This window comes from Catharus ustulatus, chromosome 1 (assembly GCF_009819885.2).
Source record: "Catharus ustulatus isolate bCatUst1 chromosome 1, bCatUst1.pri.v2, whole genome shotgun sequence".
Lineage (NCBI taxonomy): Eukaryota > Metazoa > Chordata > Aves > Passeriformes > Turdidae > Catharus > Catharus ustulatus.
Window position 1 is genome coordinate 233,348 of NC_046221.1, and position 16,725 is coordinate 250,072.

The 16,725-nt window shown below is 59.2% G+C and overlaps 1 protein-coding gene across 1 annotated transcript in view; it reads right to left on the reverse strand.

The window, feature by feature from the left end:
* The window catches only part of AGAP3 (ArfGAP with GTPase domain, ankyrin repeat and PH domain 3), a 77,052-nt gene extending 60,586 nt beyond the window's left edge, over positions 1 to 16,466 (reverse strand). The window contains 11 exon segments of the mRNA XM_033080647.2: positions 2,056 to 2,190; positions 3,484 to 3,625; positions 3,784 to 3,869; positions 4,162 to 4,249; positions 6,958 to 7,016; positions 15,980 to 16,070; positions 16,072 to 16,125; positions 16,127 to 16,213; positions 16,215 to 16,331; positions 16,333 to 16,391; positions 16,394 to 16,466. Coding sequence (XP_032936538.1) covers positions 2,056 to 2,190; positions 3,484 to 3,625; positions 3,784 to 3,869; positions 4,162 to 4,249; positions 6,958 to 7,016; positions 15,980 to 16,070; positions 16,072 to 16,125; positions 16,127 to 16,213; positions 16,215 to 16,331; positions 16,333 to 16,391; positions 16,394 to 16,466 — 991 coding nt within the window.
* Between the last annotated feature and the right edge of the window lie 259 nt (positions 16,467 to 16,725).

Consider the following 16,725-nt stretch of genomic DNA (forward strand, 5'->3'; position numbering starts at 1 on the left):
TATCCCTGCACTCTCACTGGTTAATTCCTCATTAGCAGTAGTGGTACGGGATAACTGATGGGCAGAGCCTCTGCAGTGGCTGAGGGTTTCTTTTGGGTATTTCCTGGCCCCTGGAGGGCCAGAGCTCACAGTGTGCCCAGCCAGCTCTGGGATGGCAGATGTCCCATGGGCAGGGGATGCAGAGCCTCCCCAGGAGCTCACGCTGGATCTGGGCCTGCAGCCCCGTGCTGAAGGGGAAGGATGGAGAGCAGCACTGCCTCCAGCACCTCAGCCACAGCTCATGGGCCATGGAGCCACTGGCTGTCCTCTCCTGCCCTCTCCAGTGCTCAGGGCAGAGGACAGGCAGGACCATGCACTGGGGATCTGCAGCCCAGGCAAAGTTCAGGAAGCCACCCAGAGCTGCTGCCCCTCCTGCGCTCTGCAGGGCTAGGGCTGGGTCACTGCTCCTCCTTCTCCTCAGCAACATGGCCAAGCAGACCATGGCTAGGGGTTCCCTGACCTTTTCTTGCTACACAAACACCTTAAAAAGGAAGCCCAAGAACTGAGGCCCCCCACACTGAGGGCTCCTTGCAAACTGTCCTGGCATCTGCTGAACACCAGAGTTCTGCAAGCAGGAATTGTGAGGGCAATCCTGAGAATAAAGTTCTTTAACCAGATCTCTTTAGAGCCAAGAGGACAGAAGGCACATTCCATACCAGCCCCCACCTCAGGGTAGGCCTTCCTCGGGCAGTCCTGACCGGACACTGCAGGACACAGCCCGGCCTAGGGCACTGTCCCTGCCCGTGCCACCTCCTGGCAATACCTGCCAACACCAAGATCCCATCCTCTCACCACAGAAGCCATCTGTGGACTTGGGGAGGATGGAGCAGCACAATTCCCACAAAGTGACCAGCACCTCCAGGGGGAATTCTGCGGGGACATGAGAAACCAGCAAGGAGGAAATGACCCCCATTCCTGGCACGTGTCCTTCTCGTGGTGACCCTGGGCACCCTGACTGCCCAGACACACCCTGGGCCACAGAAGCCCCCAACACCATCAGGCACACACTGCAATGTGCTCAGCCCAAACACACACAGCTCAACCACACAGCTCCAGGCTACAGACTGGACACCAACCCGCTCTGAGGAACAGGGTCTGCTCTCCTGCCAGAGGGGTGGTGGCACAACAGCCAGGGCCACCCAGCTCTTGGAGAATCCCTGTGCAGTTGGTGAAGATGGGGACACCAGTTTTTCTGTCTTGGAGCATCCCCCCCTCTGCAGCACCACGTGTGCATGTGGAGAGCTGTCTGAGCACCAAGGGGCAGGGTGGTCACTCCCTCAAGCTCTTGTGCCAGCACACTGACCTGCTCCCCAAAAACCGGCCCCTGGCTGTGACCCAGGACAGTGGTAGGGAAGGGCTCTCTGGAAACAGAGACACACTCCACACAGCACAGGCAAGCAGGCAGCCTCAGCACTGGAAGCAGCTGTTCTGCTCCTGCTGTGGGAAGTGGACATCCTCCCCAGCCTGCCAGGGCATGTCTGCTGGGATCAGGGTGGCTGCTGGTGTGGAACAGGTCACATGAAGACAAGGTCTGATTGGCAAGGACTGCCACGTGAGGCAAGGTCCTCACAGAGCCTGTGACTGCCAGGACTCCACAAGATCCCAAAGCAGCTGCACCAGGATCCACCAGATGCTAAACCAGCTGCATCACGACCCACCAGGCCTCACTAGGAAGGATCACCTATGCATTCCAGAAACATCTCATCCCATCAGCTTCAGGCCATTCCCCCTCTCCTGTCACCAGAGGAAAACACAGTCCCCTTCAGGGTAAGGTCACAGTTTATTTAAGCAGACTGCAACCTCCCAGGAGATGGTGCAGGTCCCCTGTGCCCCTCAGCATCGCTGTGCTGCAGAGCCCTCTCCAAGCCCAAGCAGGAATGCTCTCTCACACTGTTCCCATGAGGAACAGCTGCCCCCTCCAGCTGCTCAGGTGCTGCTTTCCTACTCCAAGGGCAGCACAAACTGCTCTGTGAGACCACCCTGCTGCCCCCTCCACCCTGCCCTGGCTGCAGTTACCGTCCTGGAAGACCCTCTCCACGTTCAGGCCGTAGGTAGCACAGGTCTCGTAGTAGGTGCAGCGCTTCAGGTCGTTGGAGAGCTTCCGCGCGCGGGAGTCGTCGATGACGCGGGGGTTGGTGGCACTGATTGCGTCTGCAGACCGAAGGGACAGCAGGCTGAAACACAGGGACCCTGCCACACCCACCCACAGCTCCCACCACACTTCTGGCCTCCCTCCCTCTCTTCACAAAGAGGAACCACCTCCACAGCACTGTCCCATGGATGCCTGGGATCACAAAGTCCCATGTTGGTAGAAAAATGGATAAATCTCTGCAAATGAACCCGACTCAATTTCCCAGACCACCCAGCCACCGACATTTCGGCAGACAGAGGCAGAATACCTCTGGAAGGGAGGTGGGGGGACCAAGGCCAGGCAGCCCCAGCTGCCAAATAAAATAGACTTGTCAGTCTCCATCCTTTTAAGGCTCATGGCCAAGCCCTATATGTTAAAGAATCCAAGGGAGAAATCCTCCTGGTTTAATGAGAAAGTCAACTCTGCTGGGATATCTCCACAGCCAAGGAACTCCTGGATAGCTCTAAAATACAAGCTCAATCTGTATCCCAGATAGCCACCAAGTGCTTTCCTGTTTTGGAAAAACTTGCTTCCAAAGAGGAATCTAACTCTCTGAAGACAAGTCAGGGACAAGTGGGAAACAAATCTTCCCAGGTGGGGCAGGAGAATTGGGACCTGCACTAAGAGGAAGCCCTCCTCGAGCTCTCCAGATGGTTGTGTGCCTGTACCAGGGCTAGGATCCCACCTGGTTCTGTGTCTGGGACAACAGACTGCTGACCCCATTACCTGTCCCACTCCTGTGCCTCCACAGTGCATGCTGACACCCCATCCCTGAGCAAGATCACTCAGTCCCAAAATTCATTCCACAATCTCTAAATATCCAAAGTTTAACAATTTTGTTCTGCTTTTAATACAGGGGTCTGGAGCAGGCCCCTGGGAGTCCCTCCCACTGGTCCTGCCTGTCTTCCTGGCCTCAGAGCTTCTTCCTGGCCAGGAACAGGTCACACAGTGCTCAGGAACTGTCTTGTCCTGCCAGGACAGTTTTTCCCTGTATCCATGTCCTGCTCCTGCTCTCTGCTGTCACACAGAAAACTCTTCACCCAGGCTCCCTCCTGCCTGTGCTGGCAGAGCTGGAGGAGGCAGCACCAGGGTATCCTGCCATTTCCAAAAGAAAGTGGCTCCATGGAATGAGGCAGCTCTGTGTGGGGAAGCTGAGATGGTGTGACAGGAACTCCCTCCTCAGGGCCCTGGGCTGGGGCCTCAGCCCCATGTAAGGCTCCCAGACCAGGATCCCCCCGTGCTCACAGGGCTGGCACCCCCTGCTCTCGGCCAGGGGACACAGGGAGGGGGTGTGGGGGAGCCCAGGTTCTCACCCTGTGTGCCCACCAGCACCATGGGCACCTCGGCCGTGTTCCGGTAGCTGCAGAGCCGCAGGTAGTAGTTGTAGACGGTCTGGAAGCTGATCTCATCCTCCAGGCTGAAGACAAAGACCACTGCATCGACCCAGGCAGCAAACTGAAGAGATGGGGCAGGATTGAAGTGCGGAGCAGCAGCTGGAGACCCGGACCCGGAGCAGCCAGCGAGGGCAGCCACAGCCGGGCTCAGCCAGCACTGCCTCCCCCAGGCCCTCCACAGGAGGGGGAAAAGGACCACAGGGAGCACAGGTCTCCTACCTGCAGCTCAGGGGGGCCCCCTTCGTCTCGAATCAGCAGCAGGTAGCTCTGACCATCCACCACGATCTCCTTCTTGAAGCGACCGCCTTGGGGAGCAGAGCTGCCGGTCAGTGAGGGGGTGCAAGCAGGGGACACCCCAAACGAGGGCTGGGGCAGCTGCTGGTCAGTGAGGGGGTGCAAGCAGGGGACACCCAAACGAGGGCTGGGGCAGCTGCTGGTCAGTGAGGGGGTGCAAGCAGGGAACACCCAAACGAGGGCTGGGGCAGCTGCAGAGCCCACACAGTGGTGGAGCAGGTGCAGGGACTGGGATCACCCTCAGCATCACGGAGAGTAGTGAGGACCCAGCCCATCCCCAGGCACCCCAGAACCAGACCTCACCTTCTGGAGACTCCTCCTGCACGTAGGTGCCGGTCAGGTAGCGGTGCACCAGCGCTGACTTGCCACTGGACAGGTTCCCCACGATGCCCTGGAACAGACACACACGTCACCTGTGTGCCCAGCACGTGTTCCTTTACACGAGGCCATCCCAGGAGGTGACACCAGTGCTGGGGCACACACTGAGAGGCAGAGGTGTCCCTGAGAGGACACAGGGATGGTGTGACCCAGCCCAGTATTCGGTGGGAGGCCAAGGGACTGATGGGCTCAGTCAGGCAGGCAGCAGCCAGGACTGGGCGCAGACACCTGCACAGAGGCCATGAGTATTCACATCCTCACCTGAACAGGCACAGCCTTTCTGTTCCTCAGGGAACACTTGCCATCCCAAATCAATTCAGAAGGAGAAAAGCTCTTTTCCCAGTGCACCCATGCCCAGTTTTGGGGTGCTGCAGCCCTGGACAGCAGCTGGCAGCAGAAGGGGAGCAGACAGCAGCTCCACTTGGGGTACAGGCCCAGCACATGCTCCACCTGAGGCAGCAGCACCATGGCAGCACTACGAGCATGTGCCAGCAGAGCCAGTGGTGCCACCCACACGGGCACACCCAGCACGAGTGCTCAGCCAAACCAAGGGACACAGCTCCTGAGCACCCAGCAGAATGGGCTGGGGCACCCTCAGACTGGCTGTCCAGTGCAGGTGGGGTCCTGGGAGGGGTCAGTCACAGAGCCCAGCTCTGCTCGCTGTCAGGGTCTTCCTGACCATTTAATGCCACTTAACTGTGGGACCAGGTCTGTACCGAAGGATCTGGAGCACAAATGTGATGGGAATTGGCTGAGGGAGCAGGAGGGGCTCAGCCTGGAGAAAAGGAGGCTCAGGGGGAACCTTCCCATTTCACAACTCCCTGACATGAGGGTGCAGCCAAGTGGGGGCTGGACTCTGTTCCCAAGTAACTTAATGACAGGACAAAGGTAACATCCTCAAATTGTATCAGGGGAGATTTAGGTTGGATATCTGGTATCGCTTTTCCACAAAAAGGGAAGGGGTCACCTTTAGCTGAAGGTCAATCAAGTTACTGACCCTGGAAGTGTTAAAGAAAGAAATGTGGATGTACCACTTGAGAACATGGTTTAGTGGCGAACACAGAGGTGGTGCTGGTTGGACTTGATGATCCTAGAGGGCTTTTCCAGCCTTAATGGTTCTGTGATTCTGTACAGCTGCACTCACATGGCCACACCAGCACCAGAACGTGGGATGAGGAGTGGCTACGAACACTAAAGTGCCTCTGCCACCATGGAAGTTTACAGCCAAATTTTTCCAGGCACAGGGATGAGCTTGGCAGGTGAGTCACCACCAGCAGGTTCTCCAGCTCTCAGCCAGGCACTGAGATGCTCCTGCTGCTCTGGGTCCTGCCAGGGGTCCTGCCCTGGGCCATGCTCCCTGTGAGGAGCAGAGGTACCAGCCCTGTGGCCACCAGCACTGTGTGGGACAATGGGAACAGCCAACCCCTGCAGCCTGACCACTGCAGGACAGCCACAGAACCAGGCTGAGGGAGCTGGGAAGGGGCTCAGCCTGGAGAAATGGAGGCTCAGGGGGAACCTGGGGCTCTGCACAACTCCCTGACAGGAGGGGACAGGGAGGGTCGGGCTCTGCTCCAGGAACAGGGACAGGAGGAGAGGGAACGGCCTCAGGCTGGGCAGGGGAGGGCAGGTTGGAAACTGGGAAAATTCCTTCCTGGAACGGGCTGTCCAGCCCTGGCACTGGGCTGCGGTGGAGTCCCCATCCCTGGGGGAATTTGACATCCATGTGGATGTGCCACCTGGGGACAGTCAGGGGTGGCCTGGGCAGTGCTGGGGAAGCAGCTGGACTCAACGATCTCCAAAGGTTTTTCCAACCCCAATGATTCTGTCACTCTAAACTAGGACTCTGAAAGGCCTCCAGGCTTTTAGAAGAGCTGCTTTGGCCAGATCAAATCCCAAAGCAGCAGAGATGCCCAGAGGTCATGCAAAACCTGAGGAAAGGGCTGTGCCACTTGAGCAACAACTAAGAGCTTTAGGATGGTGTAGCTGGCAGCATGGCTTTGCAGCTTTGCAGAGCCTCAGCATCAGGCAGCAACACCCAAACAGCTGTGGGAACGTTTTTAAAAATGCATTTTACATGTAAATTAACAACAGTTTTCACAGCTAAACTAACATGAAACTAACATTCATGTTAGGTAAACTAACAAATTAGTATTTGAAGTTTGGTTTCATTCTCAACTGCACGTAAGAGACACTGGCAGGACGGTGTTGGAATGTTTTGCAAGAAGAATTCTGTTCTTTTGTTTCTTGGACTAACATTGAAAGAAGTTAATCTTGCAAAAGCTGAAGGGAGAAAGAACAGAAGTGCAGAGCTGACATCAGCAGGGCTCTGAAGCAGCAGTGACACCTCCCATGCCAGGACAGCTGCTCTAGGGGTGACCACGGGGGACAGGTACCTGCAATCTGCACCTGCTTCTGCTGCACCAGCCTGAGCAGCACCCAGACAGGCACCTGCCAGGGCCAGAAGGGAGGCTGAGCAGCTCAAACGGAGCCTTTTCACCTTCACAGCCACATGCTCTCCCAGATCAACAACCTCTGCTGACCCTGAGAGCGTGAGCTGCCCAGAAACCCCAGAGTGACCCTGGCAGGGCAGCAGCCCCAGCTCCCCTCTCCCTTCTGAGGCTGAAGTCTCTGTGTGTTTCCACTTGGCCACATGAAAATCCAGGATTTTCCTGAGGATCTGGAGAACCAGGGGTATCCCAGGCACAAGCCACAGGTACTCACCACCTTCAGCTCAGGCACTGAGCGACTCAGGGTCCACTCCTGGCTGTTCACAAACGAATCTGCAGACAGAGGGAAGAAATGATCAGGTTACCCTCAAGATCCCAGCAAGGATCCTGCTCCACTGTCCCAGCTCCCTCCAGGCAGAGACATGGCTCTTCCTGCCCTTCTGCTGCAGAGACACAGAGCTGCAGGAGGAGCCAGCACGCAGCCAGAGCCCCAGAAGAGGAGCAGCAGCTGAGCCAAGGGCAGCAGGAGTGTGGCAGCAAAGAGGCTGGAACCCTCCCTTCAGCCCTGCAGGACACAAAACCCCTCAGCATGCCCTGCCCTGAGCACAGAGGACAAGGGAAGCACTAGGGACCCAGACACCCACAGGACCCCAGAGCAGAGGGCAGGGGCAGCACCCGAGCCCTGCCCCGGCACAGCGCGGGCTGTGCAGCGTGCCAGCCACGCTCCTGACCAACACAAACAACTCATTATGCACGGGGTGGAACTGGCAGCGTGCTGCAATAGGCTTACAGAGGCTGGGGCAATCCAGCACGGTGTGAGGAAACACCCCCACCCTGCCACAGAGCATCTGGAGGAGGAGCAGGAGCCTGGAGGACACCTGAGTATCAGAGGCAGCCAGCAGCCCCTCCTGACAAACATCAGCAGTGAGATCTTCTGTGCAACACCAGCTCCAGGGCAGGACCCAGAGGAGCAGCACCTCCTGAAAGTTTATCACATACAAACAGAAAGGATTTTTGGAGAACAGAAACCTGTGGGAGCTCTGCACCTTCAGGAGCCTGTAATAAACTGCCAAACCTGCGGCCACAGACTGCCTCAGGAATGGGAATCTCAGGTGGGCTCAGAAGCAGCAAATCCACAGACCCAAAAGCAGGCAGCAATCAAACACGGTGACCTGGGCACTGCCACTGCTCCAGTGTCACCCGAGGCCACAGGGAGGGTGGCCCCAGACCTGCTCCAGCAGCCCCAGCCCCACAACCACGACTCCCAGTGCCTGCTCCAGCAGTCCCCAAACCACTCTCCCAGGGAACAATTCATCCCAATATCCATCCATCCATCCCTGCCCTCTGGCAGTGCAGCCATTCCCTGTGTCCTGTCCCTCCACCCCTTGTCCCCAGTCCCTCTCCAGCTCTCCTGGATCCCTCCAGGGGCTCTGAGCTCTCCCTGGAGCTTCTCCTCTCCAGATGAACATTCCCAGCTCTCCCAGCCTGGCTCCAGAGCAGAGGGGCTCCAGCCCTGGAGCATCCATCTGTGCTGGGGGCAGCACTGGGCTCCACAGCCCTGGCAGAGCCCACCAGTGCCCACCCTCACCCCAGCTCCCATCCCAGCCCTCCTAACTCCTCAGGGGATGCTGGAGACACAACAGCACCAGCTCTGCCTCCATCTCCAGGCTAAGGCTCCATCTCACCTCTCTGGGCAGCCCCAAGCACGGGGAAGAGCCCAGCCCTGCTCCCACTGCCAGAGGGCTGCCTGAGCTGCCCAGAGAGCACCAGGAACAAACCTGAGCTGGCACTGTGTCCTTGTCCCTGCTTCATGCAGCCACCAGCACCCACAGGCCACAACATTCCTCCATCATGCTCAAAAAAGGGCAAACATGGTGCTTCTACCTGGAGTCTGCCTTGCAGGGCTGACTTAGGAACGCTCCTTTTGCAGGAGTTACAGATGAATAATCCCCAGCTCTGCTGCAGGAACACCAGGTTATTTATAGCCATCCTGAGGAGTCGTTTCTCTGCGGTGCCTTTCACCTGCCCTTTCCTTTTTTAGGCAGAGGTAATGTTTTTATTAAAACAATTCATCAGTCAGGAGGAAAATAACACATTTTTGAGCCCTTTCCAAAAGGTAACAGCACACCTGTATTTCCAACTGCATCACTGGGTCTAAAAAAGCTGTCACCTCCACCTGGGATTTCTGCCCTGCTCACCCTCCTTGGCAGGTACTGTGACAGACAAAGCACCATCCAGGCCCTCTGTGTCCCCAGCATTCCTGATGGGAGCAGGCAGCACACACTCGTGCTGTGTCACCACACACAGCAGGTTTTTGGTGGGCTCCGAGGGGAGCACAAGACACACATGCTGGGTGATCAGCCTTGAGAAGGAGCAGAGGCAGAGAGCCCTGCAGAGGCTCGGCTGGGCTCTCTGGATCTGCTCAGGGATGACCAGGACAAGCTGCCCAACAACTGCCAGCTGCCTCCTGCACCAACTGTCCCAACACATCCTCGCTTGGCTTTTAACTCACGTTCAAGAGTTTGCAACACTTTGATTTTTGACTTGCTGAGAAGGCCCCTGAGTAAACCCTCCCACAAACAAACACTGACAACACAAGGCCAACAGGATGTACCCAGGCACACAGCACACCCTGCTCCTCGCTCCCACCAGCACACCTCACCCGAGCCCCAAGCACACCTGCAGTCTGCCTGCTCCTCCAGCACCTGCCAGGCCTGGACGCCAGCCCAGGCCACCCACCGGTCCTGGTGACCCGCCCGGCACGTGTGGCACTGCCAGCCCGGCAGCCTCCTCCTGCACAGACTGAGCAAGGATGAAGAGGGCAGTGCCTGGCAGGCAGAGGCCGTGCATGCCCACACTCCAGAGCAGGCTTGTGTCCTCTGCTGCACCTGTGCCACCCGGGGAAGCTTCCCATTGACCACCTGGACTCCAGGCCATCAAGACTTGATAGGACAAAAGGAAATGGCCTCAAGTTGCACCAGGGGAGGTTTAGGTTTGATATTGAGAATATTTCTTCCCTGAATCAGCTCTCCAGCCCTGGCCCAGGGCAGTGGTGGGGTCACCATTCCTGGAGGGATTTAAAAGCCACGTGGATGTGGCACCTGGGGACAGGGCTAGGGGGTGGCCATGGCACTGTGGGAGGAATGGTTGGACTAGATGGTCTGAGAGGCCCTTTCCAACCTCAGTGATCCTGTGACTATTCTGTGACTATTCTGTGACTATCAGCCAGTCGGGGAAGGCCTGAGAGTTTGGAGCACAATTCACTTCCAGGTGTCAGGCTGGGGTCCATGCCACAACTGCACGAGTGACAGTCTGTCCCTGGTGTCCCTGGTCCCTTTTAGACCCCCTGCTCTGCCCCAGGACAGGCCAATCACCCTTCTGTCACCGCACGAGGGACACACACAACATGTGACAGCACCCTGATGGCTGGGGGACCCACATCTGGGCAGATGAGCCTGCACAGACCCAGAGACAGCTCTCACACCACTTGGCCCTGTGTCCTGCCTGCACCCACGCTCGCAGGGTCAGCTCTGCCACTCGGGTCTCAGACACCCCCAGGATGGAGCCTCCTCCCCCTGATTTCCTGCACTTGTTTCTCTCCTCTGCCATCACTCCCGCAGCAGTGTGGGCACAGATCACACCCACAGAGCTGCCAAAGGGCAGCTCACGAGCAGCTTCCCAACCCAAAACAACCACAGATGGAGCGGCTGGCTGCTGAAAACCAGTGACATGCATGAAAACCAGATGTCAGCTCTGTCCATACAAGTGTTCATCCTTGGTTGTCAAAATGCAGAATGTGGCACTCATGGCTATGAATCCCATCAGGGTGACATTATACACCTGTGTGACATTATTGCACACCAGAGAAGCAGGAAAGGTCCCAGTCCACAGCAGCAGACTGATTTGGAGCCCCCCTCCAACAGCACCATTCCCTCTGTGGCTGCAGACCCCCCCACCCACCATGCTGAGCCAGAAGGGTGCAGGGGTGCCCAGCCCTCAGGCACAAGATCCCATCGTCTCCTGGTGAAGCTGTAACCATGGGGAAGCACACAGCGAGCCACCTGCAGCCTGACCGGGGCTGAAGCACCACCCAAAATCCCAGGCAGGTGAGCAGAGACCTCCCCTGCAGCACTGGGCCCTGGTGCCAGCTCATCCAGCAGGGATTGCCTCCAGCAGGAGACACTCCAGGGCCTGATCTCCCTCTGAGCACTGGGGTCATGTAGCATCAGGGAGTCACGAGCCACTGGACAGCTTCACTGCTCCACTGGCTGCACCACCTGCAATTCCAGATGAAAACACACCTGGTCACTCTTCCTGCATCTTCTCTTTGCTATTTAATCACCTAGAGGGGGCCAGGCTGTCTGTGCTGCAGTTCAACACCTTCCCCAGGTGTACCTGACCTCCACAGCTGAAGCAGTGGGCTCAGGGAACCACTGTCACACCAAGAACTGCAGCACAGCCCAACAGCATCCCTGGCTCCACGACACAATTATACAAGAGATCAGTTCTGACTGGGCTGGGATAAGGAGATTCAGGACAATCCTGTTACACCCCAGAAGCTTCTGTTGATAGAGGTTTCCTGGCACAGGCAGCTCTACTGCAGAAGGTGGAAATTTGGGAGGTGAGATGGGCAGAGCCCCTACCATGCAGAAGAACAGACAAGGACATAAAGGAGGCACTCTGTAGCTGGTGTCCCTTGGTCAGCTGGTCATCCTGGACACCTCCAAAACCTACAGACTAGACCCGAGCTGTGGGACAGCAGTGTCGTGCACCAAGGAGGCAGGACCAGCACCCTCCATCACAGAGCAGGGCATTCCCTGTGCCCTGAAGACAGCTTGGAGAGGGCTCAGCCAGACCCACAGCTCCCTGCAGCGAGGTTGGAGGAGAAAGGGGCTGCCTGGCCACATCTGACTGCCCACCCCAGCTGCTCTCTCCACGGGACAATGTGCAGCAGGTTCATCTTCCCTGGGCTCCAGCAGCGCCAGCGCCTGACACATCTGGTCTCCCCACACAGCAACTAATAATTAACCAACTCATTATCCAAGCCATGGTGGAGCACCCTTGGACACTGCAACCCTGGACACTAAACCCAGCCTTGAAACCAGGTCAGAGGCTGCGCAAACACAGCAGAGGCCACACAAACCGAGGCCGCTCGTGGCCACCACTGCGGCCACGCAAACGGACCCACCTGAGCACATACACAGATCAAAGGGAGGCAGAGGCAGCGTGCCTGGGCACAGCCACCCTTCCCGGGCACAGCCACCCCTCCCAGGCCAGGCTGATAAAGCCTCTACCCCAGCAATGCTGGCAGGAGGGGGATTTCTCCAGGTCAAGGACCAGCACAGGCATAGCCAACGTTCCAGTCAGCACTGAGCCAGCACGGGAACCCACTGCAGGGACACGACCTTGGCAAGGATTATCTCAGCAGAACTTTAAACACTCTGCAACAAAAGGAGACAATGCTGGGTCTCTCTGGGAAAGGGAACACTTAGGAACTGCCACCCTTGCTTCGTCACCATGGCACGGGCAGCAGCAGCCGGTGTCACTGTGCTCTAGGTCAGTGCAGGCTCTGGAAGATCCAGGCATTTCAACCCCTCAGCACCTGCTGCTCTCCAGCCCCCATCCAAACACTGTCAAAGACCCAGACCAAACCCTGCTGTGATAGTGGGACAGGGTCTGCTGGAAGGGAAAACCCAGGAGAGAGTAACACGGACAGACAGGTAACTCAGCCTCCCATCACAGCACTCTGTGGGGATCGACCTCACCAGCAAAACCCTGTTCCCAGAGTGCCCGACCTCAGCTCCAGCTGTGCAGCCCCATGAACACTGAAGGCATGGGGCTCCCTCTCCTCAGGGCTGCCCGTGACTGCAGTGAGACGGCTCCACACCCACCACACACCCTCTGACCTCCTCCTAAGAACTGAGCCCTCCAGAGAACTGTCCCAACAGCTCCCTCCCCGACACCCTCCAGAACTCTCAAGCTTTTCCCAAGTGCGGACACCAGACTGGCCTCAGCATCCGAGGCATCTCTAACCCCACCGTGACACCTCTGCCTCTCAGCAGCACTCCCAGCTCAGCCGAGGCAAGTACCAACACGAGGTGATATTTATCATGACCTACCCAACTCCCTATGCAAACTTCACCCAATCCCTGAGAAAACACCCCTCTCTTCTCTCAGAAGCCTTCCCTCACATGCCCTGCAAATCAGTACTCCACACACAAGAGTAAAGGGAGGTACCTTAAAGAACCTCAAAAAGCAGGGCATCTCCTTGGGAGAGAGGACACGGCTGTGATACAGAATCACAGAATATCCTGAGCTGGAAGAGACCCACAAGGATCACTGGTCTCACCCCTGGCCCTGCATGGACACCCCAACAATCCCACCCTGTCCCTGAGAGCGCTGTCCAAATGCTCCCTGAGCTCTGGGAGCCTTGGGGCCATGACCATTCCCTAGGGAGCCTGTTCAGTGCCCAGCCACCCTTTCGTGGAAGAACTCTTTCCTGATACCCAATCCAAACCTCCCTGACACAGCTCCATGCTGCTCCCTGATGAGGAATGCTTCCTGAGCCATCAGAGATGCTGTGCCCATCACACAGTCCCTTCATGCACAGGGACAACTCCAATTCCAGAACAGTTCAGTTTTCCCAAGACCACACCTATTAGAGAGCCTCTCTGGAACGGCACAAGCCAACACCTGCATATCTAGAAATGCTCTGAACCCCTGACCACGATCACCTGTGTTGACTCTGTGTTGACTTTGCTCACTAGCCCCAAAGGCTGTTGCCCTCCCTTTCTCATTACACAAAAATCAGCTCTTTACATCTTTTCCAGGTAACAAAACCTGAAATCCCCCATCACCTCTCTGTGTGCTCAATCCCAGCCGAACCCCTCCAGGGCTGGGAGAACCCCCTGGCTTTTGTGGGTCTATCTGGATGCAGATCACGGTGCGGGGTGGGTATCACGGTGTGCTGTAAACAAACCACTCCAGGTTCTGGAAACAGAGAAGGTGCTGGTTTGGCTCTCTGCCGGGACTCCTACATCCAGCTTTTCCAAGTGCTGATAACCGCAGCTGCAGCTGCACCCCCAGGAGGGCAAGTTGTGGCTGCACCAGCAGCTTTCCCAGGGCAAGGTGGGCAGCGCCCACACCGAGCATCAAAGTTTGTGAGACCTCAAGAGGGTGTTTGGAACATCATGGGCCTGCAAGGCTGGAACAGGAATGGGGCAGAGCTCTCCTGAGCAGCCCTGTGGCAGCAGCACGAAGGCTGTACCCCTCCAGCCCGGGCTCAGAGACACACAGCTCCCCCCGGAGCAAGCCACGGACCAGCATTCTGAGCAGAGAGACAACGGGGAGATGGGGCACAAGAGAGGAGAAGCAGCAGCTACTGTGCTGTGCAGACCTCACCACTGCCTTCTCACCCCTCAGTGCTGCCAGGAGGACACAGGGTGGGTGGGCACAGGGACTGTGCAGGTACCAGGCAGGTAATGAATGGTGCTCTCAGTGTGACTACACCCAGTGTGAGCTCTGCAGCACCAGGGGCTCCTGCCAGGAGCCACAGTGCCCATGGCAGCCTGGAGAGGTCAGTCCCTGAGCCTCTGCCTCCAGCACGAGCCACGGTGGCCAACACTAATCCCTGCAAGAAGCAGTGGTCCTGCATGAGCTGTCACTGCTGCAGGGACCCCACGCCACCCACACCGCTCCCCACGGAAGCCTCAGCAGGGTGTCCCGAAGATGGATCCAAGGGGAGCTCCTACCTGTCTCACGGAGGAGCCAGGTGAGAGGCAGGGACGCCAACCAAGTGCCCAGCCTCGACTGTTTCTCTGGGAATGCGGCTGCCAGGCCGGCTGCGGCTGGCGCAGCTCCCGCTGGAAGCGGCAAGCAGCAACAGGCCCCCCGCTGCAGGGGCAGGGCCCGGCCCTCCCTGTCCGCATACACCCACATTCCCCAGCCATGAGCGCACCTCCCCTCTCCTGGGAACCTCCTGCCACCCAGCGGCAGCAGCACACGGCCCGGGCTGCCCTGCCAGCACCGGAACCCCCGCAGCGCAGCAGCATCCCGGCCTTGGCCTCGTGGCACCCACGGGAGCTCCAGAACCTTCCCCTGCAGCACAGCGGGCCGAGGGACAGAGGGGCCGAGGGATGGAGCCCCCGAGCTCCCTGGGCAGCCGCAGAGCTGCTCCTGTGCTGAGCTCCGTGGCCCAGCACTCCCGGGGAACATCCAGTGCTGCCTCAGGAGCAACCAGGACCCTCGGGAGCACGTGGGCTCCCTGGAGAGCCGCCAGCCCTAGGACATCCCTCTGGCACATAACCCCAGCAGAACTGCCTGCACAACACCCAGCTCCCGAGCAGAGCACGGATCCCAGCGAGGCCCCCGGGAGCGGGCAGCAGGCCTTGGCCCAGCCCCCAGCTCCATGCGTTCCATGCCTTAAAAAGCTGTGGATGCTGCTGTCGCCTCCCGCCCTGCCAGGCCACGGCGCTTGTGGGCAGCTCCGTCCACAGGGCCCGGCAGGGGACAGGGCACAGCGGCACGGCCAGCACTGCCCCACAGAACTGCCCACCCACATCAGAGTCGGACACCCAAGAGCTGCTTCAGCTGCCCGTGCCCATTGAAAGCCCAGCCCTGTGGGATCCTGATCCCCTGTCCCATCACTGGCAATGCCACACCTGATCTCTGCGTGCTGCCCCATATCGTGAGGGTCTCTGTGCTCCCAAACACGAGGTGCCAGTGAGGGACCTCAGCAGGGGTGGCCAGGGCTGAGCATCCCCCAGATGTGGCCTGGCACCAGGGAGCCACTCACAAGAGGAGGTGCAGGCACATTTCTGGGCTCCCCACCCCCTGTGCTGTTCCACACCTCTGCTCTGGCAACCTCCCAAACAGCCCCATTTGCCTGGGAGCCCACCAACAGCACTCCTCTCCCCATTCTGTCAACGCTGCTGGGCAAGGGCAGCGAAGCTCAGCCCACCCTGCTGGGCCCCACCAGGGCAAGCAGGACACACTTGCTTGACTCCCAGGTCAGCAATGGAACCAGACCCCGGAGCACATCCTGTCAAGCACCACACCACGGCTGCTCCAGCAGCACGGCCGGTGCAGCGCCCAGGGCACCGGAGCATGGCAGCACCTGTGAACACTCCTGCAACCTCACTGCGGCCAGTGCAAACCCTGCCGAGCACCAGGACAGAACCAGGGGCCAGCGCACGGCCCAGAACCTCAGCTGGGACAGGCCACAGCCACCCATCCCTGCAGGCCCCGCTGGCACAGGGGGCTCTCGCCAGCTCAGCACTGCTGCTGTGCTCACTTACCCAGAGCCCGCAGAGGACCCCCACCCAGGAGGCCAGGCTCAGCACTGCCGTGGGCATCCTTGGGGCACATGCAGCCAGTGCTGCCGCGCTCTCCGCCTTCGGAAGCGGCTGGTGAGGAGTTTCCAGAGTCCCCCCGTCTGCACGGGGGTCAGCGTGCAGCCGGGCCCCGACCCTGCTCAGCTCCGGGTACAGCAGGTCGCGCTTGCTGGGGCAGGTGTGCAGGGAGCTGGCATCCACCCTCGCTCTTGGTGCGGAGGCGCGTGGGGCGCAGGAGCCCCCCAGACTCGGACCGCCGCAGCTCGTGGCCCCGGCGCAGGCGGAAACTGAAGCTTTTCCGCAGGGAGCTGAAGTTTCTTCCTGGGGCTGGAGCCGCTCCAGCCGCTGCCCCCGAACAAGTTCCAGCGGCGGCTGCCCAGAGGGAGCCCCCCCGGAGGAAGCCGGGGCTCTCGGCGGGCTGCGGCGGCCGGGCGCTGGGCAGGAAGGTCATGCTGCTGGGGCGCGGGCGCTGCGCCTCGCCGGGGCCGTCGCCCTCTCCCTCGGGGCTCTGCCGGCGGGGCGAGCGCAGCCGGAGCAGGTCCAGGAGGCCGCCGCGGGCGCGGGCGGGGGGCGGCGGCGGCAGCAGCGCCCCGGACAGCCCGTTCCCCGCCGCGCAGAAGCTCTTGGGCCGCCGGCGTTGCTGCTGCGCGGCGCCGAGCGCGGCCTGGACGGCGGGGACGCCCTGCAGGTCCAGCGACTCGCAGGACGCT